Here is a 26,390-nt window from a genome sequence, read left to right on the forward strand (position 1 = left end):
TTGGGTTCTTATGTTTGGGTTCTTGTGTTTATCATTATTTATCTATTTATTGAAGTAGCCATGCTCAGTTACGCTCCAGCTACATTTATTTTCAATTTTATCTTTGTGATTAAGGTAAGCTAATCGCAAAACTCGAGTGGCTTAATCAAAGCTTGACAATAGTTAATAGACATACATGAACCAGCAAAAAAAATTGAATCAAGTTTACAAGCTTAATCAAATAATGAAATAAATAAATAAATAGAAAGCAAAATTAGGAAATTCTTACTTATATTTCCCTAGATCTGCCATTGTAGCTTGCTTACCACCGGGAATGCTAATGATTGACCCGTTCCATCAATTGATCAATATTAGTTATTTTTGCTGTTTTATTATATCTAACGTTGTATGAGATGAGGTTAGATTTATCCATGTCCCAAACTAACATCTCCTCTCTCGATCCCTTGGAATGACCGAGTGGTGTAAAGTCTTCGAATTTAAAATCACTAAGCAACTTCATCCATGACTCTTGCAGTCCATACTCTTTCATGACCCATAGTTCACTCTCTCTTATACCCAATATGGAGAGTGAATACAAGCAACCATCGAAAACTCCAAGCCTGGGTAGGCATCGATAGATATCACGTTTGATGGAGTCAGGTACCTCTAGTACGCTCCATTGTTCAGTACGAATATCAAAACAACCAATCCTCGTCATGTTTTCAGAAGAGAAAATTAAGTGTAATAGATGGTTGTCAATAACAACAGCCGGGTCAAGATTCATACTTAAATCTCTTAGTTTAATGCCGGTGTATCTCCAAGAATTGGCATTCAAGCTGTAAACATATATTTGCCAGTACCTTGAACCTGTATCGAAAACTTGTTTGAACATGACAATCTTGTAATCATTATTTACATCGTCGTACCCAAATCCAGATATTATTGTTGGTAGTTCCTGGCCTCGGCCACTTATATCAGGAAAGGATACTTCATTATAACTTCCAGTAATTGGATTGAACACTACATAGACTGATGTCTGGCTCTTTGCAACACAATGTAAGCCATTACAGCATCCTACCCAACTGTAGTTTTCGCCGATGAATTTACCATTACATATTTTGATATAACTAGAAACTTTGACTGTAGAATAGTCAGAATATGCCAAGTCCAATGCGTAGAGACCTTGTTTGCCATAGAGTTGAAGGAAGAGATAGTTCGATTCGAGTGAACGACGGAGATGAAGGGTTCTGAATTTGTGACTTGAAATTCGGGTTTTGAAAGATTTTGAAACACACTTAAATCGACAAAGTGATTTAATTGGTAATCTAGTGAGTCTTTCTGATTCTAATACGTCTATGGGAATGTTGGCCATTGATCAATGTTGTTTTTTAGAGTTTTTCTGCTAAGGAATTGACAATGTGATTAGGGTTTATATCTTTTGGTTAAAGTAAAAGGATTTTTTTATTTATATATACTTTTTATTTATTTTATTTTATTTTTATTTTTGCCCTTGCGATGCCCAGTAGAACTCTAAATTAACTTTTATGCTACAAAGTTTATCTAAATCTATCCAACGTAATACAACACTTGACAAAAAATTGAAATGCTAAATGTTATCTTGTGGCCTAATTATAAGTTTAATATTTGGTATTTTATTGAAAATAAAACTCTAAACTAACAATCTTATTGTAAAATTCTATCTTAATTTAATTGAAAATGGAATTCTTAACTTTTTAATCTTATGAAGCCTATCTAAATTTGTCCAAGGTGGCGCGACACTTGGCGAAAAGTTGGAATGTCAAGTGTCGCTGTCTCGTGACCTGGCTAAAAGTTTAGCTTTATATATTAGTTATTATTATATGATGAGGGAAAATTAATTACCTATGTTTAATAATAATTTTAAAAAATCAATAAAGTACAATAATTTATAAAAGTCACACACTCACACCTACATGTAGAAAGACGGCTAAAGTTCCTATGTGACTTTTGGACGCTCCATAGATTTTTTTCTTTATGTTTGTGTTGAGACTTGAGACCCTTATATTAAATCCTGCACTAGGTGCATTGGGTATAACAATATAGCATTGATAGCATAAAAAATCAATTTGATATGAAATTAGAATTGAGACCTATTGTGTAAATATCAATAAATCATTTATCCATTATTAGAGTAGCCAAGCTCAAATTATGTTTCAGCTACATATGTTTTTGATTTTGTCTTTGTGATTAGGGTAAGCCAATCGCAAACCTCGAGTGGCTTACTCAAAGCTTGACAACAGTCAATAGTTCAATACTCAATAGACATACATGTATGATAACATGAACCAGCAGAAAAAAATGAATTCAGTTTACAGCTTAAGCAAATAAATAATCAAATAGGTAACTAGTAGTCTAGTAATCTCTATTAGAAATCAAAATTCTTTCCTACTTGTATACCCCAAGATCTGCCCTTATAGCTTGCTTAAGACCGGGAACGCTAACAAGGGTTTTGTTAGCGAAGTATGCTAATGATTGACCAGCAACTCCATCAATACTAGTTATTTTTGTTGTTTTATATCTAACGTTGTATGAGACGAGGTTAGATTTACCCATGTCCCAAACCAACATCTCCTCTCTCGATCCTCTAGAATAACCAAGTGGTGTATAGACGTGTCAAGAATGTGTATTCTCGTGTTTGTATTGATTGTTAATGTGGTATATATACACAACCTAAGCAAGGGCCTTAAACTTAGCCCATAACTAAATACAATAAATTATATACGGGCTCAACACCCCCCCTCAAGTTGGAGCATGCAAATCACAAATGCCCAACTTGCCAAGTAAATACAAAAATTGGTGCTTGCTTAATGCTTTTGTGAAGATGTCCGCTAGTTGATCAGTCGTCTTCACATATGAAGGTCTAATAATCCCCTCCTGAATAGCATCACGAACATAATGACAATCAACCTCAATGTGCTTAGTGCGCTCATGAAAGACCGGATTCTGCGCAATATACTCATCGCCTGCGGATGCGAAACTCCTAAGCTGTCAAGAAGAGCCTTCAACCATTTCAACTCATCAGTGGCCTTAGACATTGTACGGTACTCAGATTCTGCAGAAGATTTAGCAACAGTATCCTGCTTCTTAGTCTTCCAAGAAATAGGAGAATTTCCAAGAAACACCAAATAACCTGTAATCGATCGTCTCGTAAGAGGGCAACTAGCCCAATCCGCGTCACACCAACCTGTCAACTGTAAATCACAATCTGTGCGCAATAAAAGTCCCTGACCTGGACAACCCTTCAAGTAGCGTACCGTTCGAAGAGCGGCCTCCCAATGATCATGACGGGGCTGGTGCATAAATTGGGACAGAATATGAACTGTGTATGCCAAATCAGGTCTTGTGAAAGACAAATAGATCAAACGTCCAACAAGACGCCGATACATCTCGGGGTCATCAATAAAAGGTGCCGCTGATTTCGCCAGAGTATGATTTTGCTCAATCGGAGTACCTGCCGGGCGTGCCCCTAATAAACCAGACTCTGCAATAATATCAAGAGTATATTTCCGTTGGCACAAAAATATGCCTTCCGGACTACGAGCAACCTCAATACCCAGAAAATATTTCAACACCCCCAAATCCTTCATATGAAAGCAATCACTCAAATATGCCTTAAAAGCAGAAATCGCAGAAGTAGAGTTGCCAGAAATCAACAAATCATCAACATACACCAGAACACTAAGATGGACATTCCCTTGATTAAGAGTAAATAGAGAATAATCAGAGTACGACTGTTTGAAGCCATACCTTTTGAGTGAACCGGCTAGTTTGGCAAACCAACAACGGGGTGCCTGTCGAAGACCATAGAGCGACTTTTGAAGACGAAATACCATTCCTGGTTTGCTACCATGGAACCCGGGAGGTGGTTTCATGTATACCTCCTCATCAAGATCACCGTGGAGAAATGCATTGTGGACATCCATTTGATGCAATTCCCAATTCTTCGCAGCAGCTACAGCTAAGAAAGTCCGAACCGTGACCATTTTAGCCACGGGAGCGAACGTCTCATTATAGTCAATGCCTTCAACCTGATGATTACCAAATATGACTAGACGAGCTTTTAATCGTTCAACAGTGCCATCAGAATGATACTTGATTTTATAAACCCATCTGCACCCTAAGGCCTTTTTCCCTGGAGGTAACGATTCCATTACCCAAGTCTGATTGTCTTCCAATGCTGCAATTTCTTTTTGCATTGCCTCTCTCCACCCTGCATCTTTCATAGCCTCTTTGAAATTACGGGGCTCAGTGCCTGCAAGTACAGCTGCAAGAAATATACGATGTCGTGTGGAAAAATTATCACAATTCACATAGTGTGCTATAGGATAAGGAGTACCTGAGGAGCTTGGAGTAGGTGAACTAGGAGGACTCGTTGCTTGTATAGTATGTGCCACATAATCTTTATGCCAACCCGGTGGACGTCGCACACGACCCCCACGATCAATGTCAAGTGACGATGAGCCACCCCCGCTGCTAGTAGCCCCTGCCCCCTGCCCAAGGCCGCTGCCAGCAGCTTCTGCTTGCTGCACAAAGCTGCTGTCTGCTGCGCAAGACTGCTGCCACGGCCAGCAGCTTCTGCTTGGTGCTGAAGGCTGCTGCTAGCAGCGTCTGGCTGCTGCCCAAGACTGCTGCCAGCAGCAGCGTTGCTGTCCAGACCAGCAGAGCCAGCCACAGCCTGGCTGCTGCCAGTGCCACCTGCCACAGGTGGGTTGTGGACTGTACTGCTAGCAGCAGTAGTCCCTGTCCTGACCTCGGCAGTGGTCTGATGATCTGTGTCACGGCTTGCTTCACTCACCTCTAAAACCGCTTCCAAGTCATCCAAAAAATCAAGGTCTACTCCCACACTATCCGCATTCGAATTTTCCTTGACAAAATTAGTTTCGGAGCCAACATTCAAGTCGTTGTCACAAGCAAAAGGAAATTCGTTCTCAAAGAACTTCACATCACGGGACACAAAAATCTCACCCGTTTCAAGGTCGTATAATCTCCAACCCTTTTTACCATGAGGATATCCTAAAAACACACACCGCCGACTTCTAGGAGCAAACTTATCCCCCTTGGATTTTTGATTATGTGCAAAGCAAAGGGAGCTAAAAACACGTAACTCATCAAAGCTAGGTTCTTTGTCAAATAAAATCTCATATGGTGTTTTGTTTTGTAGCAAACGAGAAGGAGTACGATTAATCAAATAAACCGCCCCAAGAATGCACTCCCCCCAAAAACCAATAGGCAAATTCCCTTGAAACATTAACGCACGTCCCACATTCAAAATATGTTGATGTTTGCGTTTACACGACCATTTTGTTGGGGTGTCCCAACACAAGATGTTTGAAATAAAATGCCATGTTCCCTAAAGTACGGAACCATACAATTGAACTCAGTGCCATTGTCACTTCTCACCAATTTCACAGACACACCAAATTGACGATCAATCATAGCAAAGAAAGAACAAAATGCGGAATAAACCTCGGTTTTATTATTTAATAAATAAACCCAAACACCTCTAGAATAATCATCAACCAAAGTCAAAAAATAATGTGCACCACAAGTAGAGGGAGTTTTATACGACCCCCATAAATCACAATGAATTAATTCAAAGATACGAGTAGCTTTGCTATCACTATTTGGAAAACTATCCCTATGTTGTTTGGCTTGAGGACACACACCACAAACTTTATTCAAAAATTTATTTGCAGAACTACTACGAAGAGGTGGAATCAACTTAACCACTCTATCCGACGGATGCCCAAGTCTTCTATGCCACAACTCAAATTCTGACACCGCAGGAGCTTGAACCGCACATACTGTAGGAATACGCCGAAAAAAGTAGAGTCCGTCCCTCCGTTCACCGGCTCCAATCAGGCTCCCCGAACGTTGGTCCTGTATAGCACACAAAGAATCAGTGAATCGTACAAAACAGTTTGATTGATCAATCAATTTAGTCACCGATATTAAATTGCATTGTAAATTGGGAACAAATAAGACATGCTCCAATGTTATAGTGTCTGCCAAAAGTACTCGACCCTCCTTCAAGGCCATAGCTTGTTCCCCATTCGGAAGTCCCAAGGGAGAAGGAGAAATCAAACGAACATCCACCAAGCAATGTTCATTTCCGGTAACATGATGCGATGCCCCTGTATCAATAATCCAAGAAGACAAACACTCACCTTGCATACGGTCTTGTTGAAGAGAAGCCATATTAAGTAAAACCCGAATGTCCTCGGGTTTGAGATCTTGTAGGGAAAGATTATCCCTACTGCCAGAGGCTGCCCCTGTCGAAGCAACAACCCCTGTCACAGCATTGGCACGAGCAGACCCCTTCCCGGAAGCCGTGTTAGAAGAAACAACAGCAGTAGGTGTGGAAGAAGAACGAGCAGACCCCTTCCCACGCTTGAGTTCATGCCACCAGTCAGGATACCCATGAAGAACAAATCAGCCCTCCACATCGTGCCCTGTTTTCTTGCAATGCGAGCAAAATAGCTTGGATTTATCTCGACGATCGGGTCCCTTCGAACGCCCAGAAGAGACAGCAAAAGCATGAGCATCCCTTGCTGCCTCGGTTTGTGCTCTGCCTTGAGCAATGCCCCGTGATTATTCTTCTTGAAGCAGTGCTTGATAAGCACGAGTCAAGTCAATTGGAGGCTGCTGCGATAACAAATTGGTTCGCACAGCCGCATACTTCGAGTCATCCACGCCAATTAGAAATTGATGCAGCACTTCCTCCTCCCTGTCTTTTGCGAATTTACCCGCAACATTGCAAGTACAAAGCCCACATTCACAGCCATGTAAGGGTTTGAGTCTCGTGAGATCATCAAACAAGCACATCAAAGTAGTGTAATATTCCTCAATCGACATACTACCAGTTTGTCGACAATCAGTAATTTTCGACCGTAGTTGTTGCAACCTTGGTCCATTAGAAACGCAAAACCGTTGCTCCAAGTAAGTCCACAAGAGTTTTGCTTCTTCAAAATAAGGCAGTGATGCCGCTAATTTAGGTTCCATAGACCTCAAAATCCACGAGACGATCATTGAATTAACCGTCTCCCAATCCAAGAACTTCTTCTTTTCTGGGGGTTTCGTGATTGTACCATCAACGAATCCAAATTTTCGACGAGATCGAAGAGACAACGTGATTGCCCTCGACCAAGCCAAGTAGTTGTCGCCTTTCAAAATCACGTGAGTGATGAGGTTTCCCGGTTGATCCCCAGCACCGAGATAGAAAGGAGATGAAGGATCAAGCTTCCCGTCTTCCATGGTTGATGCGTGAGCAAGAGAAGAGAGAAAGCAAGGGTTTTAATTTTAGGTTAGGCCTAATACCATGTCAAGAATGTGTATTCTCGTGTTTGTATTGATTGTTAATGTGGTATATATACACAACCTAAGCAAGGGCCTTAAACTTAGCCCATAACTAAATACAATAAATTATATACGGGCTCAACAAGACGTCGAGTTGAAAAGCACTACAATTGTCGAGAATCTTCGTCCATGACTCTTTCACTCCGTACTCTTTCAAGACCCACAAATCACACCCACTTGGATAAACCCGGGTGAGTAAATACAAGCAACCATCGAAAACTCCAAACTTTCGTTTAACAACAGGTTTGATGGAGTCGGGTACTTTAAGTACGCTCCATCGTTCAGTCCTAATATCAAAACAACCAATCTCGATCTTGTCTTTATAATAGAGAACAATGTGTAATAGATGGTTGTCAATAACAACAGCCGGATCCAGATACGTAAATATATCTCTTAGTTTAATGCCGGTGTTTCTCCAAGAATCGGCTTTCAAACTATAAACATATATTTTCCAATTGTAGGAAGTATAATTATTTTTGTGAGCTAGTTTGAACATAACAATCTTGTAATCGTGAGTTACATCATTGGAATTTCTTGAAAGCAAAAGGATGTTTCATTGTAACTTCCATCAGATGGATTGAACACTACATAATCTACGGATATATTGTCGCTTTTTGTAACACAATGTAAGCCGTTACAACATCCTACCCAGCTATAGTCGTCGTCCATGGTCCACCTACTCGCAGTTATTTTGATATGGAAAGGGAGTTTGACGGTAGAAGAGGTAGAAGATGTTAAGTCCAATGCGTGGAGACCTTTTTTGCCATAGACTTGAATGAATAGATTGTTGGATTGGAGTGAACGATGGTGAAGGTAAAGGGTTTTGAATTCATGACTTGAAATTCGGGTTTTAAACGATTTTGAAACACACTTAAATCGACAAAGGGATTTGCTTGGTAATCTAATGAGTATTTCTGATTCTAATATATCTATGGGAAGGGAGGCCATCGATCAATTGATGATGGATGATTAGAGTTTATATCTTTAGGTTAATATATGAATCTAATCTAATCTAATCTAATATATATAAATAAAGTAGGCATTTTTCGAGAGCATATATAAATAAAGTAGGCATTTTTCGAGAGCATTCGGCGCGCCACATAAGATTAGGTATTATTTTGTCCAATGAAAAATTAGATTAATAATTTATTTTAGAATTAAAAAATTTACTCGCCACCTAAGCAAGTGACGAATAAGATTTAATAATTTTGACATATAGGTATTAACAACGAATAGTGAATAATTAAAATTTAAATTATTTTAAAAAAACTAATAATTATCTGATCTTCTCTCAAAAAAAAAAAAAAAAAAACCAATATATGCATGAAAATTTTTTATCGCAAATATCTTTAATCTCTCCCTAGCATATATCATAAAAGTTTGATTTTAATAATATACTTATCGAGACGAATAAAATTAAATCTCATATGACTAATTCCCCATAATTTTTAATAGTTAAAAATTATAAATGAGACTAACATTTTAAACAGAACGAGTATATTAAAAAAAGCGCATAGGCAAAAGACTTATTTTAATCAATAAAAAAAACAAGATTTGTCATCTTTTTTTTAGCGTCACGTAAAATAAATTAAACAACAAAAGATGATTTTAGTGTTAAAATTAAAAAAAATTATCTTATGATATTATGAATTTTATCCATATATCTAATGAATAATCTTCATAAATATACAAAAATTTTAATTAAAAAAATGATTTACTAGAATCGTGCATCGCACGGGCTTACATCTAGTATATATATTTAAAGGGGAGTTTTTTCTCGAGTTTTTAGAGAGAGCCGTGATCTAATTTTTTTAGCGCGCCAGGTAAGATTATAAATTTTAGTTTTAGCCAATTAAATAAGAGATTATTAATTTCTTTTAGAATAAAATAATTCAAATACCACGTAAGCAAAATCAAACGAATGAGATTTTTAAGTTTAAATTAATTATATATAAAATATTATCTTTTGATAGTATGAATTTAATCTAAATATATAACAAATTTTAGCACATAAATTTTAAAAATAAAAATTTATTTTAAAAAATTAAAAAAAAAACGTGCATCACACGGGCTTCATCTAGTTTTTTTTAAGGGAAAGTATGAAAGATTATTTCTTCGGAAAAAAAGTATGAGGGAAAATTAATTAACATGTTTAATAAAAATAAATAAATAAATAAATAAATCAAAGGGGCAATTTATAGGAGTCACATACTCACACATACAATTGTTTTTTTTTTAAGACTAATCCAAATTCGGATCAGTTCTGGGTGGTTAGGTTCTACTCTCCTCCCAATTGTTATCGGCTTATTGCGAGGGATTGAATACGATTCCTTCTACCAAGTGCAGTCACAATCACCACTACACCAACAGTTAATTGATAATCACACATACTATTGTAGAAAGGCGGCTAAGGTTCCTATGTGATATAAAATTGTTACTTACAAGTGAATTATTCTTTGTTTTCATTAGAAAAATATATCTTTTTACTAAAAATTATCAAAACTTAATTTATTCAAATAAGATAAAAAATAAAATTAAAAAATTCATCAAAGTGGATAAATTAAAAACAAAGTTTATTAAAATTAATTAAAATAAAATATTATTGATACCAATATAATGATCAATCATGCTTCCTAAACAAAGTCCCCCTTCAAAAAAAAAAAATGCTTCCTAAATAAAGTAGTACTTACAGAATATATCCATATAATATTTTATTTATGATTAAAATAAAATAGTAATAATTAATTGGTTGTTAGTGCTGGTGATTTAGATTTTATTTCATAAGGAGAACCCGTATTCGATCCCTGCAACAACAATTGGGAGGGGATTAAAACCTAGCCATCCTTATTTGATCCCCAAATCCGATTTAGCTTAAAGGGTGAGCCAGATGAAAAATAAAAATTAAAAATAATAAATAAATAATACAGTAGTACTCTATAATATACGGAGTACTACGTATTACGTGTTGGTATGAGTAATTTTTTTGCAAAAAGGCCCAAATTACCCCATTTCCCTACATTTTAGGGGTTTTGCAATTTTCAGGGGTAGTTAAGCCGTGATACCCAAGGCAAACAAAACTAATCCATTTCACTCTCTCTCCATAAAAACACCTCCTTTTTCTCTCTATTTCCACCATTTTTATTTATCTTTGCTCTGTTTTCTCGAAATCCACAACAATGGCGTTTCTTCCAATGGAGTTAATCACCTCCATTCTTACCCGATTACCCACTAAATCACTACTTCGCTTCAAATGCGTTTCCAAGGCTTGGAATTCCTTAATCAGCAGCACCCATTTAATCGGACTTCACCTTGCTCATTCTCTCTCCTCTGACCGTCGTCTTCTTGTTCTGAACTATGGAAGTCACCTGGAATTGATGCCATTGAAGTGGGGTTCTGAGCTTGATGTTGATAACGAATTAACAAGGTTTGATTTACCCAGTTCTTTTTCTGGTTTTGAGGTTTCGATTTGTGGGTGTTGTAATGGATTAATTGCTTTGGTTTGTAGAAATGTTGATGATCCTCGATTGTTTAAGTTTATTTTATGGAACCCTTCTATGAATTCGTATTTTATACTGCCTTGTATTCCTGTTGTTGGTGATTTGTGTTCTGAGTTTTTGGGTGTTAGTTTTGGTTTTGGGTATGATTGTGGAAATGATGATTATAAGATTGTTAGAATTGTTGATTATTTTCATCACAGGGATGATAGTAGTAGTGGTGGTGGCAGTGGCAGCGATGTCGATTTCGATGTCGAAGATGAGGATGGTAGTGATGGAGATAATGAGGATGGCGGTTTCGATATCGATGTTGATGGTGATAATGATGGTGATGGAAGTGATGGTGATAGCAGTGATGAATGTAGTGTTGGTTTCATATACAGGGAAGTTATGGTTTATAGTTTGAAAGAGAATTGTTGGAAAATGATTCATGTTGCATATTTTGGTGATGAGATGAAATGGTTTTGCTCTGGTGCAGTGATTAATAACTGTATAGTTCATTGGATTTTCTGGAAGTATAGGAAAAGAGAGCCTCGGCTTCGCGGGTTTGATCTGTCTTCCTTTAAGTGGACTAAATTGGCCTTGCCTGATTTCAGAGGAACTGAGAAAATAGACTGTCCTGGGGATAATGATGATGATGATACATTGTCTAAGGCTGAGTTCGAGAGTAGTGATATCGTTGCATTAGGTGTTTTGGATGAATGTTTGTGTATAGTGACTCGAATTTGCCCTGAGTTTGACAATGCTTATGTATGGGTTATGAAGGAGTATGGTGTCGAAGATTCTTGGACTAGATTGTTTAATGTCACTGAGGCTAGCTTAATTGGTCCGTTGTTGAGTTCTCCACTAGCTTCTTCCAAAGGAGGAGATGAAGTTCTGTTGAGAAAAGCTGATGAGGATGGACTTTGCTGTTATGATCTGAGGAGGAAAAGTGTAAGGGCTGAACAAAAGATTCCGAGAAGCCTTAAGCTTCGCGATGTTAAGCTTTGTGTTGAAAGCCTTGTTCCTGTTCCGGGGGTGATTGATGGAATCATGGAAGTGATGAAGGATCTTAGGTGGGATAGTGGATGAGCAAATGGTTCAGTGTTAATATAATCTTACAGTCTGGTGAATTTGGCAGGATAATCATGTTTTTGGTGTAATTACTTGAGTAGCTTCTTAGATTAAATGGTTCCTAAGCATTGTCCCTTGTTTGGTTACCACTGATTCTCACGCTAATGAATCTTATACCTATCATGCACAATTGCATATATGAAGCTTTACTTGGGAATACTTTATCTTTGATTATGTTATCATGCATAATTGCATATATATATGAAGCTTTACTTTGAAATATAGAATCTTTGTATGTGTTATCATGCATTGCATATTTGAAACTTTACTTTGGAACTAAAAATCTATAACGATATTCAAGCCAACTACATATGAGCAAAATAGTGATGATGCAGATTGTCACAAACCTCAAAAAAATAAGAAACTTTCTGATGGTGAAGCTACAAATAACAAATCAAAATCATAACTAAAAACTTTCTTGTTGCTTGTTTTTGATAAAGAATTAGCACACATTTGTTCATCAATATCATTTGTGAATGTACATTAGCATCCCTGCCCTTTTCCTTGTTTTGTAATGGCATCAGCGCGTCCACTTGCTTTATCGTCAAATCTTTCCCCTTGTCGTCCATGAAGATTAGTTTCCCTTTGTTGCTGTTTGGGTAAAGCATTAGGGCAACCAACCCTTAGTGAACTTTCGACCAGCTATTCTAAATACCTCTTTCAAAGAAAAACGGAATTTCTGAATGAAAAATATACAATCCGTGTTAGCTAGAATTTTTACATCTGAAGTTCAATAGATCAATCCAACTTCATAAAATATGAAGAAAAAAAAATCTTATAAATTACTATAGCAACGAGCCAACAAACATATGTTACATACTTACATGAATTTTTTTTTATATAATTGCACATCACATAGTTCTAATTAAAAAAACACATCATAATATAATCTCAAGGTCTAGTTTAAGTAACAATCTGGTGTATCGCCCGAGTTACACACTAGTTTTATAATTGTAATCTTATTGAACATGTATATAAAGTATCAAGTATTTTACTTCAGTATATCATGTACTCATGATATATAATTGCATCAATTTATTCCTAGCTAAATGTACCAAATAATTTGATCTGCTCTGTTTATGAAGATTTAAGAGCAACTTGGGTTTTCCCTTTAATTAATCACTTGTTAAAAATTATTGCAATATACTAAAACATATCCTATGATTTTTCAAAAATTACGCAGAATATAATGATATATACAAGAGTAAAAATAAATTGTAGCAAATCGATCTCATTCTCTTTGCATATATGAGTTAGGCTTAGAAGCATACCTTGTTAATTTGCAGTGGTCGACCATCAGGAATGTTAACAAGGCTTCCGTTGCATAAATAAACCGCGGTTATAAGTCTAGGTAATTCAAACCCACGTATCATCTTTATCGTTTTTACATTGCTATTTTTAAGATCAAACCAGATGAGACTAGATAAGTCATCATCCCAAAGCAAAATCTCGTCCTTTGATTTATTGGTGTAACAAAGAATCTTTAAACGCCAAGGACTATGATAGATGATACCTACCCGTAGTTCCAAACGTTGATTTGATATTTCGAACAATTTTACCCATGATTCATTCACTCCGTACTCTTTCATCACCCATATATCCAATTTATTTTCACTTGGAATCTTAAAAATCACATACAAACACCCATCTAAAACTCCTAATTGTGGATTTAAACGCGATCCAATTGCTAAAGAGTAAGGCCACACGATGTCTTCCCTCCATATCTCATTACAAATATCGAAACAAGCAATCTCCAATTGACTCGGGGGTGTCTCTATAATCCCTCCATATCTCATTACAAATATCGAAACAAGCAATCTCCAATTGACTCGGGGGTGTCTCTATAATCCAGTGAAGTAAATGGTTGTCTATTACACTAGCCTCCCCACGTTGGTGATGAGGAAATGATACACTCATACGATTATTCTTAGCTTGTCCTCTCCAAGAATTTGTCTTTAAACTATATACCATAACATTCATTGTTTTCATATGATTTAAACTGTCGTGTATAATTCTTACAACCTTATAATCATCACTAGCATCATCAAATCCGAACCCAAAAGTATTTGAAGTCATCGGTGAGGCCAAATCCGCGACTTCAACATGCTTGTAAATCCCAGTCGATGGATTAACCACTATGATATCTATACAATTCGACATCATCCTTACACTACAATGCAAGCCATTGCATCAGCCAACAAAAGAGAAGAAAGAATAATCCTTAAATGATCTTATGGGAAGAGATACTTTCTTCAGTTTAGTGTATGGACATGTTAAGCCGTCGTGTAAGTTCGAGGTGTAGAGACATAATTTACTCTTGAGGTTGAGGTTAATGGAAAAAATGAAGAGCTGATCAACGTCATCTAAGGCATAACGGGGGTGATTCAGGTGAAAATAGACGAATTCGGGACTCGAAATTAAGGAGTTCAGATGTTTGGAAACACACTTAAATCGGCAAAGTGATTTTATGGGTAATCTGTGGAGTATTTCGTTAATTAGTATATGATATCGATTGGTTCGACGTGTGATAGTCATCGAAAACATCTCTTCTGCTTACCTAGAAGAAAATTAAAATTTAGGGTTTTGATGGAGAATATAGAAATATGGAAGAGTTTAGGTTAAAGGCGATGCATTATAGTTTGTTTTACAGTTTTGCTATCCACAATATTCTCTGTTTGTATAGTCACAAACTCAAGATTTAATTACTTCATTAGTCTTATTTGGGTTTGCATTATTTTACAACTTAAGATAAAAACTGGTATAACTATCAAGAGTTTTTTTAATAGGAAGTCAAGTGTTTTAGTTAGATTGGATTATTATTTTGAGTTTTAGTTAGATTGGATTATTATTTTTTAGTTTTAGTTAGATTGGATTATTAGAGTTTTTGATATAACTTACTGTACAAAGTACTCCGTACATGTTAAGATATTTTATATCTTATTATTGTGAATTTGTGATTATATGTCATGAATAAGATTAGAAATAATTAGTTTATTATCCTTTTTTAAAATATATATCGTTTTAGGAATATTCTAATAAGTTCGTCATATAAATACGTTAGGTTGTACCTAATATGTTATCAAGTGTTTGGTTATAAGGTTTGGGTAACAATTACTACTCCGTATTATCTAAGGGTACTGGTTTCCACTGAAATATTTGTTTGATCTCTAGAAGCTAAGTTGTTTGCAGTAAATTGAAACAGGCCCAAAGTCAATTACTCTTACCCTCCTCAAACAAAACTAAATGGAGTTAGTTTAAATGGTTCATTTGCATGTTTAAACCAAATAAATGAAAATATAAAGTTTAAATAACTCATTTCCACTACTACAAAAATAGGCTAACAGACCCGTTTAAATTGGCCTTAAAGACCTGTCTTGGACGAGTCTCTAGCTAAGGAGTCTGTTTGATAAAGAGACCCCCTCATTGGGGGGTCTGTTTTAATAAACAACAGACCCGTTATTAGAGATATGGGGTCTGTTAGGTGTGATGTATGATATATATATATATATATATATATATATATATATATATATATATATATATATATATATGAAAAGGGAAATAGACCTGTGTTTTGTATTAGGGGTCTCTTAAATGGGGTCAAATTGATCGACCTGTTAAATTAAATAACGGGTCTGTTTGATGTTTTTTTATAAAAGCAATTAATATTTTTTTCCTGCAATATTTGTTTGAATTTTCAATTTTAAATTTGAAACTTTTTTTTTTTCGCGCCATTAAAAATGCTGAAATTATAAAATTTGATTATGGAGTACAAAAGTACAATACAAGATTAAATAAAATACGAAGTAACATCTATAAATATGATGCTGACAAAAATGTACAACTTCATGTATACTACTCCCTCCGTCCCAAAAAGAACGACCTATTTGGATTGATTACGCGGGTATTAAGGAAGTTAAGTAAAAAGAAGTAAAAGTATATTGGAAATATAAATTTACATGGAGTTTGTAAAAAATAGAGAGAGAAAGTAATAAAATAACATGGAAAATCAAATTTTTATATGGGGAAACTAATTTTGCACAAATATTGTAGCAAATTGGTGGGTGTTTTAATGCAAATGGCCGAAATGGATCATTCTTTTTGGGACAAAGTTTTGGCCAAATGGGTCGTTCTTTTTGGGACGGAGGGAGTACAATTTACTTCTTTCCCCAAAAAAATGCTACAGTACAATTTAAAAATACAATGACCAAAACATAAAATTATACAATTACTACCTTATCTATTTCCTTCTCCTTATACAATTATAAAAATACTTCTTTCAGTTTTTGTAGTAGTGTTCCGATCCTTCTCCTTATCTATTTCCTTTTCACTCCATTTTCAGTACTCATATAATCATATCAAACGCCCATTAAGTCTTTAAAGTATGATCACATTAATTAATAGAGTAACAAGAGTACAAGACTCGAGACTCATATAGCAATAATTGTAACAAAGTTGCATTTGTGTTAATATACTTTAATGAAAGCAAAAATAAAGATGACCAATTAAATACTCCATAATTTGCAAAACTAATCAAAACCAGATTCTTCAGGTTACAATGAGGACACTAATGTACTTCGTATGATTTTCATAATAATAAGAAACTTAGCAAAACTAATAAATTATCATAATCACAATCATCTTTTTTTTTTTTATTTTTTTTTTTTTTATTTTTGAGGGGGATAATCATATTCATCTAAATCAATTGAAAAACCTTTCTTTCTTGTTTTGATAAAGAATTATTAGCACACATTTGTTCATCAATATCATTTGTGAACGTAGATTAGCGTCCCTTCTTCCTTGTTTCACAACAAAATCATCGCGTCCATTTGTTCATCAATCTTTTCTTTTGTCGTCCACGAAGATTAAAATCCATTTGTTGTTGTTGTTTGGCCAAAGCATTATTAGACCGACCCTTAGTACCCCTTCGACGACTACCTAATAATCCAAATAGGTCTTTAAGTTGGAATCCCTGGATAAAAAATATATATATAATCGGAGTTAATTAGCTAGACTGGTATATTACAACTGTATTATTGAGATCATCAATCAAATAATTTCCTTTTCATCAATTTCCTTGGTAGTTTTTTGCTCGAAATTTTAGAAGATTTGTCGTCTAAATTGTAAGTGTAGAGACTTCTTTTATGAATACATTCCTCCTCGTCAAAGTCATAGGCAAAGACGAAGACGTGATTGATGTCTAAGGCGAGGTTAAGGTGAAAATTGATGAATTTGGGACTTGAAATTAGAGTGTTCAAATGTTTACAAACACACTTAAATCGGCAAAGTGATTTTGCGGGTAATCTGTGGAGTATTTCGTTGATTAGTATATGGTATCGATCGTTTGAACGTTTAGTAGTCATTGAAGCCACTTTCGAGTTTTCTCTAATAGTCTAATGCTTGCCATGGAGGAAAAAAGTGAGGAAGAAAAAAAGCTAGGGTTTTAAATGGAGAATATTAAACTATGGAGGAGATTAGAGGTAGGCGATGCATATATGGTTATGTGGTATATACTGTCTCCTTATAAGTCATAAGCTCACAACTCAAAATTAGATTTTTTTTTTTTCCTTAAATAAAATTATTAAAAAAAAAAAATTTAAATTATGTCTTTACCCATATCTAACTCACTCATATATACTCCTTATAATTTATAATTTCTTGTCAAATTATGGTTTAAAAAAATTAATTTATTGTCAAATTCTGGTTAACTCACTCATATATACTCCTTTTTTTTTTTTTTTTTTTTTGCCGAATTAACTTAGGAAATATTTAATTTACTATTATATTTTCCTTCCTACTTTACCATTATTATTATATACAAATGACGTCTAAGGCAAGGTTGAGGTGAAAATTGATGAATTCGGGACTTGAAATTAGAGTGTTCAAATATTTAGAAACACACTTAAATCAGCAAAGTGATTTTGCGGGTAATCTGTGGAGTATTTCGTTGATTAGTATATGGTATCGATCGTTTGAACGTGTAGTAGTCATTGAAGCCACTTTCAAGTTTTCTCAAACATTTACCATGAAAAAAAAGGGGGGTTTAATGGAGAAATTAGAAGTATGGAATATATTAGAGGCGATGAATGGAATATGAGATATGACAGTATATTTTTGCTACCTACGAATTATCTCCTATAATATATACATCCTCCGTTTTCTTTTACTTGCAACACACCTTTTAGGCACGCAGTTTTAGGAGATGATTAGTGAGGGTAAACGAGCGATTTTATCAATATAATTTTTACACGAAGATTAGAATAGGGTTAAGTATCATTTGTAAAAATTATAATGAATAATTTATCCGTTAACATTACATAAACCCGACCTCAAAACATGTGCCACAAGGCTGTGTTGCAAGTAAAAAGAAACGGAGGAAGTATATTTTTTTAATCCTTGGTCTCTAAGGCATGAAGATCCTTGGCCTCCAAGGTTATTATACTTGCTATCCAAGGTCTTGGTTACATTTTTAGTATAGATAGATATCCATCGTACTTTTCTTGTTTTGAGACATGACAGTGAAGGATGGCAATGGATCTGGACCCGACCCGGATCCATGGATCCAAATCCGTTTTTCACGGATCTGGGTCTTCAAATTTTGGACCCGACGGATCCGGGTCCTGCTGACAAAAACGGATCTGGATCTGGGTCTGGCCCCAGACCCGGATCTGGATCCGTTTACCCGTTTTTTATTTTACATATTAAAAAAAAATGTTTGTTTCTTTATCTAAAATGTTGATGCCGTTAGTAGTGATAAAAATTAGCCCTTTCAAGAGATGAATTTTGGATGCTCATATTGAATATATCATCGTATATGTAGTATCGTACTTTTTTCCGTTGTTTATAATTTTTATTATAAAATATAAGTGTATAAGTTAGTTACTTTGTATTTTTAGATTAGGTGTATAACATTAAATAAGGTTGAAATTAATAACCCCCAACGGAAGTTTAAAATAAATTTTTTGACCCAAACATTACATTTATTGCAAAAAAAAAGGCAAAATATATTGGACCCGTTTTGGATCCAGATACGGACCCGGATCCGTGGACCCGTCGGATCTGGATCCGGGTCTTCATTTTCCAGACCCAACGGATCCGGGTTGGATCTGAATCCTAGATACAAAAACGGATCTGGATCCGGATCCATCCGGATCTGGTCCATATCCTACCCGTTGCCACAAGACATACAACTATTAGCTCATTAGTGAGTTTCTTAGCTCTCTTTGAGAATTAGGTCCAATATAATCTAAAGAGTCATACCATACTCTTGTACCATTCGAGGTTGTACTCTCATGCCCTTTTTCATATATTGGATAATTAGTACTCGTTGTTGGTGGGTTGTTTACCTCATTTTAGGGTGTTTCCCACGTTAAATATGTATGTCTCTTATTACCCTTCTTGTCCATTTTTTATCTATTTTTTTTCTTCTCTATATCATTTTGTGCTTCCACTTACGCTCCTAATCCCAACAATTATTACCTAATTGAAGATTTGAAGTGGTATATGACCGGGCATACCTATGGAAGAGACTTTAATTTTTCTCATCACATTACTATGGTGGCTAACTAGTGAGATGTGGAGCGCTATATCTAGCCACGTTTAGGGAGGGCTCTTTCAGTTGTTGACAACACTATTCTTAAGAGTTTTTTTTTTTAAAAAAAAAAAACAATTAACATTAATGAAATAAATTAATTTTTGAAAATTTCTTAGCTAAAAAATCATTCGAGTATGGACTATAGAACATCGCGTTGATTGCACATAGATTAGAACATTTTTTTATAGGAAAAACAATATCATTAATAATAAACTATACGACATCTACAGACATTATCAAGATCTGATCCGTAAACACGAATTTAAAATAATTAATATAACTTTCATAATAAAAACATTTAATTTTAAGCACGCTCAATCAAGCACAAGTCCATCTTAAGTGCTTTAACCTTGATCCAAACAATGTCCTTTGATGTATTTGCATCTTTCCGGTTAGAGGACTTTACCTTGTAATTTCGTGTTATAATTGTTCGAATTGGAAAATTGAAGAAAAATCCTAAACCAATCTGAATCCAAATCACCTTTTTTATAAGAAAAAATCTAAATTTTTTTTGAAATCTTATTAATAATAAATATTTTCTCCGTTTTTTAGTTGATATATTCTTTTAGTCACGTAAAACAGTGCAAAAATACACACGGTCATAGTGTTATAATCAAACCGTGTCTAATTTAAATAACGGAGGTAATAAAGAAGAACAATTTCTAACAAGGAGAAAAGAAAAACCCTACCTTTCTAGGAAGAACATCCTCACAAAAGGCACATAGCTTGAAATCTACTCATTTAATATTGCCCAAAAATAAAATTGAATCAAACCAGATCATATACTACCTCCGGTTCTTATTACTTGCAACAAAAGGTATTATTTGTGAGACAAAAAATATTCCTTTGTTGCGAGTAATAAAAAGCGGAGGTAGTAATTTGAACCCAAAATACTGTATATATATTCATTTCCAAAAAATATCAGAAGGGCAATAAGGTCATTTCAAAGTGATTTAGCCAATACATCGCACTAGAGTCTAGACTTGGGTATAGGGGGAATAGTAGTAATAGTACTGTCCTTTCCACTTCCAACTTCACACTCTTTCTCTCTCAACAACAACCAAAGCTCTTCCTTTCATGGCGGATTTTTCTCTTCCTTATTTTTCCATTTTTACCCCTCTATCTATTTCCTCTAGTATTACATCTTACTAGGTGGGTTTTTCATATTCTATTTTCCTTCTTTAAAAAAAAAAAAAAAAACCGAAAAGTTTGCTTTTTAGTACAATCTCTCTCTTCTCATTTTCACTGTAATTAACTGATAATTTCACTACATTTTCCCAGAAAAATTGATCTCTTTTATTCCCAAATATCTTTCGTAAAATGAACCGCCAAAATCCTTCCATTTCTTCACTTTTCTTTTGATTCATCGCTCGAAAAGTGTTGGATTTCTCAATAATCTATAAATCTCTAGTTTTTTTAGGGTTCTTCATTGTAGTTTATTTGGGGGTTTTTGGGGTTTTCTTTGTTTGATGTTCTGGGTTTTTAATTTTATTGCCATTTTTAGTTGGTAAGAAAGGTGTTTGCGTTGTATACAAGTTTCCTAAAAAGGTAAACAAATTTGAAAGCGACAAACCCAGAAACTATGGCACCTTGGACCAGCTCTGATTTCCCTTCACTCAATTCCCAAACTCGCTCTTCATCCGGGTCAACTCGCCCTCTATTCGGGTCGACCCGACCTCCTATGGGGTCATCGGGTCGGACCCCACATGGGTCTGGTGGGTCCCACCACCGTGGCAGAGGTGGGTCTGGTGGGTCCTACCGTGGTGGTGGTGGTCGGACCAACGACGACCCGAATTCATCATCCGGGTTTGGTGGGTCCCACCGCCGTGGAAGAGGTGGTGGTGCACCCTTTCGCCGCGGTATCGGGTACCGCGGCGGTCGAGGTGATGACAGGATTCATGAGAATCATGTTGTTGCTGATTATCCAAACCCATTTGATGATGATGAAGTTGATGAGAAATTTGATGAGCTTGAGGTTATTGAAGAAACCAATGAATTAGCTAAGAATCTTGGTAATCTTAAGATTAATAATCCCAATATGATTAACTTTGATGCATACGAGGATATCCCAGTTGAAGTTAGTGGGGAAAATGTGCCAAATCCAGTGACTACATTTGCTGAGATTGATTTAGGGAAAGCTTTAAATGAGAATATTAGGAGGTGTAAGTATGTTAAGCCAACCCCAATTCAACGCCATGCTATTCCTATTGCTGTGAATGGCAGAGATTTGATGGCTTGTGCTCAAACCGGGTCCGGTAAAACTGCCGCCTTTTGTTTTCCGATCATTGCTGGTATTTTGAAGCGGGTTCCGCCTTATCGGCCCCTGTTGTCTCGTGGTGGTGGTGGTGGTGATGGTAGGATGGTTTGTCCTGTTGCCCTTATTATGTCTCCTACTAGGGAGCTTTCTTCTCAGGTGGTAATTTTGGTTGATTATGTGTTTTTGTATTGGGTTTTGAATTTGATTTTTTGGTTTATGATTGTTTAATTTGTGTGCTTATTTGTAGATACATGATGAGGCTACAAAGTTTGCTTATCAGACAGGAGTTAAGGTGGCTGTAGCATATGGAGGCACACCCATGGCTGAGCAGGTATATTAATCCCAAGATCTTGAATTGTTTAATGTTCTTGATTATATTGAATAAAGTATTTATTGGAAATTGCATGTTTTGTTTTCATGTTCTCCCAAGAAGATCATAGTTTATTGCTTGTTAATGTGGGGTCTACATAATTATTTATATGTGTTTGCTGCTTAAGATTTGGGACATTTTCAGCTGTCTTTTGTCATCTATTTAAAAATTTGTTAAAAGTACATGCTATACTTTTTCCCTTTAATCTATTGTGCTTTGTTGAGTGAGCAATGTTATGTACTATGTATATGTTTCCCTGGCCATGGAGAGAGGGATTTCTTGTAAAGGGTTACCTTTCCCTAGCTCACTTTCCTTTTTCTTGTATTTTCGAGTTCCTTTCTCGTATTTTGTTTAAATTTTAAGCATTTGCTTTTGAGCTACGAAGTAATTAATTAATCTCTTTGCCTTGTATATAATAAGCATTCTAGTACTTGACATCTAGAAAGTGTCAATAATGTCACAATAATGTCTACATAAACATTTATCTTGAGCATTCCTATTATTTATATGGAAGATTATGCTCTTTTTCCCCCTTGTTTCCCATTTGCTTTATTGAGTGAACTATGGGATGGATTTGTTTCCTTGGCTGTGAAAATGAAGATCTTATTGTTAAAAGCGATTTCTTTCCTTGGCTCTGTTACTGTAACACTTGTTTTTAGAAGTTCCTTTCTCACATGTTTAATTATTTGTTTTTGAGCTATAAAATTTTTGTGCCGTAACTTGCATTTAAAGAAACATTAAAATAGTAGATTTCATTGACTAGTAGAATAGTGTAACTGTTAACGCAAGCATGTCTAAATAATTAAATATTATAGTATCAAACTATCATAAGATTACCTGAAAGAACTTTAGTAACTTGTATGTTGCCCTTTACCATTATGTTATTATGTAACTACTGCTGGAACCTGTTATTTCCATTTTGAAGTGCCATTGAATGTCATTCCATGCTTATATATTTGTTTGTGATTCAGATTCAAACTTGCTGTTAGATAATGCTAGTCATTAGTTCTTGTAGTTTGTTTCCCCTTGCGGGTAGTTAAGATTGCATGCTCCTCTAGAATTGCTGTTTGGTAAATTCTTTTTTGAAGCTTGATCTGGTTTAAGATATTAAAAGTCCATTGGTACAAATTTGTCACTAATTAAGTTAATATGTTATATTCAATATACAGCTTCGCAGGTTGGCAAAGGGCGTTGATATTCTTGTGGCCACACCTGGTCGCCTGGTTGATATGGTTGAGAGAGGCAAAGTGTCTCTTCGTATGATCAGGTATTTGGCTTTAGATGAGGCGGATAGAATGCTGGATATGGGTTTTGAGCCTCAGATACGTAAGATTGTCCAGCAGATGGATATGCCTCCGCCAGGTTCAAGACAGACTATGCTTTTCAGTGCCACATTTCCTACTGAAATACAGGTTAACTCTTATAAAATTCATCCCCCCCCCCCCTCTCTCTCTCTTAATTTTAATGTTCTGGTTAGCCACAGTACCCTGTTTGTGCTTTTGGTTGCTGACAGTTGCAGTATATAGTTTTTTTTATTTATTTATTTATTTAATGTTTGAGTAACTAATTAATGCTAATCTTAAAACAAAGTACTATGTATCAAGGACCAAGAAGTATCACATAACACATTGTGCGACCAAAAATTTCATGTTTTGTATGAAGTAAAAGTAGATATCCAACAGAATGCTGGTTAGTTAATTAGATCTTTTCTATGTGGCTGAATAGCTGAGATTCCTGAGAGTTTTCAAAGTGATTTTTTTTTTTCCCCTCATATACGTCTTATTCTTAGTTTAATGTTAAGGTTATGTAAAAAAGTGGCTAGATCTTCGAAACAAGAAACAGATGGTGCTGTGCTTGTATATAGACTTAGTTATTTGATCTGACTTCAACTTGTCCTAACCATGATAATGGTTGATGGCTCACTGTGAGGCATAAGAAAAGAAACTGAGGTGGCAGTAGATAGAGATGTGGCAGAATTTGGTCAGCTGAATAGGCTGAACTTGTTCATTCACCTTCATTAATTGTTTTGATCTCATGAACATCAGCATTACCCCACTGTCTCTAGAGATTCTAATGCTGAAGGTGGGATATGGGAAAATTGGCTCTATGATGTTATGTTGATGCAACAAGGGCCAAGAACAAAGATGCCTGAGATTTATGCTATTATTTTCCTTCATTAAATTTTCACGCCTAAAGCATAATAAGCTGTTTTTTTAATTACTAATTTTTTTTTAAATGTTTGGCATGTATCATGCATACAACCTGTATATAATTGACCATATTATTTTCTTCCTACATATATGGTCTTGAATGTACTAATATTGATTGGAATGTTGTGCAGAAGCTTGCAGCTGATTTCCTTACAAATTACATATTTCTTACTGTTGGAAAAGTTGGTTCAAGCACTGATCTCATCAAACAAAACATAGAGTTTGTTAGGGATTTCGACAAGAGACAGCATCTGAAGAATCTTCTCATGTCTCAGAAGCTTAATGGATCTAATGGAAAGGTTAGCATTTATGCTTACGGAATTTGTCAATTCAAAAATTACCTTTTGTATTTTGTTTGTAGTAAATTGAGATATATGATTTACATTATCTGTTGCAGCATGCTTTGACCATTGTTTTTGCTGAAACAAAGAGGGGAGTTGATGATCTTGAGTACTGGCTGTCTGGCAATGGCTTCCCAGCAACAGCAATACACGGTGACAAAGCACAATGGGTCAGTATTCAATATTAGCTCTGTGTTATACTAGTTCTTTTTAATTGTTCTGTTGTTGTCCACATGTACTAGCAATAGCATTAGGAGAACGCTACTGAAATTTGGTTTTTTCGTTCCTTAACATATTAATAACCATGAATCCTGATAGCTTACTAGCTTGTCTGTTGTAGCTTCATAGTTTCCTCTAACAGCCTACTAGAATATTCTGCAATTTTGGTTGATGCTTGAACGAAAAACTTGTACGTTCACAACCATTCTTGCAACCTCAAAATTTTATTTGATAAATTGTGTTTAGGATTTCACAACTGCAATTATATCTTTGGATGAAGTGTGTGTAAAAAATTTCACTATGTATTTTGCAGCTTTATAATAGTTCTTTTGTGTCTTACATTGTACTAAAATTTGCTGCTAAATGCTCTTTAATTTTTAATGATTGTTTAATGACCATTATTTGCCATTGTTGGTTCTATTTAGTTGCCTTTTCACTCAGTATCTAATTATTCTAATATCTATTAAGACAATAGCTGTCTGCATGCCTTTGCTGTTCTTAGAGTGTAGCTTTAATTTTGGATGTTTATTATATATCTTGATTTGTTCCTTCAATGTGACACTGTTTATTTCCTTTAATCTATTGTCTCATAAAGGAAAGAGAAAAGGCCTTGCGATCTTTCAGGAGCGGAACCACTCCAATCATTGTTGCAACTGATGTTGCAGCACGAGGGTTGGACATTCCATGTGTGGCTCACGTTATCAACTTCGACCTGCCTCGTGACATTGATGACTATGTTCATCGCATAGGTCGAACAGGACGTGCTGGTAATTCTGGTCTTGCAACTGCTTTCTTCAATGACAAGAACATGTCAATCTCCAAGGCACTTATTGAGGTTATGGAGGACAGTAACCAAGAAGTACCTTTGTGGCTTGCTGAATACGCTGAGACACCCTCATCTTATGGATATGGAGGTGGCAGTAGTAGTCGTCGTTCCAGAAGTGGCAAGTTTGGCGGTCGTGATTACCGAAGTTTTAATCAAGCTTCTAATGGCTACTCTGGTTATTCTGATTACTCCAACAATTACTCTGACCATATTCCAAGTGCTGAACCTTTTGTTGATGCTACATCTGCTGCTGCTGATCCTTACAACTCTCCAGAATATGGATTTACTCATGGTTATGACAATATCGTACCCAGTGGCTGGGATTGATCCAGTTATCTGCTTAGCTAATCTATCTTTTGGCAGACCTCTTAAGACTGTTACTGCATAGCATCGTTACGTGCTCTCTGATATGCATAGTTAATGATAAATAGGATGTAAATGCAACTTTGGCATGGAGCTTTGTTCGAACCAACCACAGTTGTGAGGCAAAGTTATAGTTAACTTTCACTAGGCTTTGAAAGGGGTGGACTACTAATTGGAGCTTTTTGTACAGGTGGTTGGTATATCTATGTTTTTGACTATTGCTCATTGG

General features: G+C 35.6%; 5 protein-coding genes across 5 annotated transcripts; 2 read left to right on the plus strand and 3 right to left on the minus strand.

The window, feature by feature from the left end:
* Window positions 1-316: 316 nt before the first annotated feature.
* On the minus strand, window positions 317-1,351 carry LOC145612771 (F-box protein CPR1-like). Its single transcript, XM_081668063.1, has one exon. It carries the CDS (start codon window positions 1,349-1,351, stop codon window positions 317-319), a length of 1,035 nt encoding a protein of 344 aa, XP_081524189.1.
* A 1,513-nt stretch (window positions 1,352-2,864) lies between these two features.
* Window positions 2,865-7,272, minus strand: LOC145612773 (uncharacterized). Its single transcript, XM_081668064.1, has 6 exons — window positions 6,688-7,272; window positions 6,004-6,408; window positions 5,685-5,898; window positions 4,426-5,031; window positions 3,993-4,282; window positions 2,865-3,896 (listed from the first exon to the last, which is right to left on the minus strand). The coding sequence occupies exons 1-6, from the start codon at window positions 7,270-7,272 to the stop codon at window positions 2,865-2,867; spliced, it is 3,132 nt and encodes a 1,043-aa protein (XP_081524190.1).
* Window positions 7,273-7,426: 154 nt separating this feature from the next.
* Window positions 7,427-8,043, minus strand: LOC145612775 (F-box protein CPR1-like). The gene is made up of 2 exons (XM_081668065.1): window positions 7,895-8,043; window positions 7,427-7,808 (listed from the first exon to the last, which is right to left on the minus strand). The coding sequence occupies exons 1-2, from the start codon at window positions 8,041-8,043 to the stop codon at window positions 7,427-7,429; spliced, it is 531 nt and encodes a 176-aa protein (XP_081524191.1).
* Window positions 8,044-10,446: 2,403 nt separating this feature from the next.
* LOC145612440 (F-box protein CPR1-like) lies at window positions 10,447-12,081 on the plus strand. Its single transcript, XM_081667809.1, has one exon. It carries the CDS (start codon window positions 10,551-10,553, stop codon window positions 11,937-11,939), a length of 1,389 nt encoding a protein of 462 aa, XP_081523935.1. The 5' UTR covers window positions 10,447-10,550; the 3' UTR covers window positions 11,940-12,081.
* Window positions 12,082-21,613: 9,532 nt separating this feature from the next.
* Window positions 21,614-26,318, plus strand: LOC145611932 (DEAD-box ATP-dependent RNA helicase 52B-like). The gene is made up of 6 exons (XM_081667315.1): window positions 21,614-21,988; window positions 22,080-22,163; window positions 23,372-23,614; window positions 24,544-24,711; window positions 24,810-24,923; window positions 25,568-26,318. The coding sequence occupies exons 1-6, from the start codon at window positions 21,614-21,616 to the stop codon at window positions 26,123-26,125; spliced, it is 1,542 nt and encodes a 513-aa protein (XP_081523441.1). The 3' UTR covers window positions 26,126-26,318.
* Window positions 26,319-26,390: the final 72 nt, after the last annotated feature.

This window comes from Chenopodium album, chromosome 24, assembly GCF_948465745.1.
Source record: "Chenopodium album chromosome 24, dcCheAlbu1.1, whole genome shotgun sequence".
NCBI classification, from domain to species: Eukaryota; Viridiplantae; Streptophyta; class Magnoliopsida; order Caryophyllales; family Amaranthaceae; genus Chenopodium; species Chenopodium album.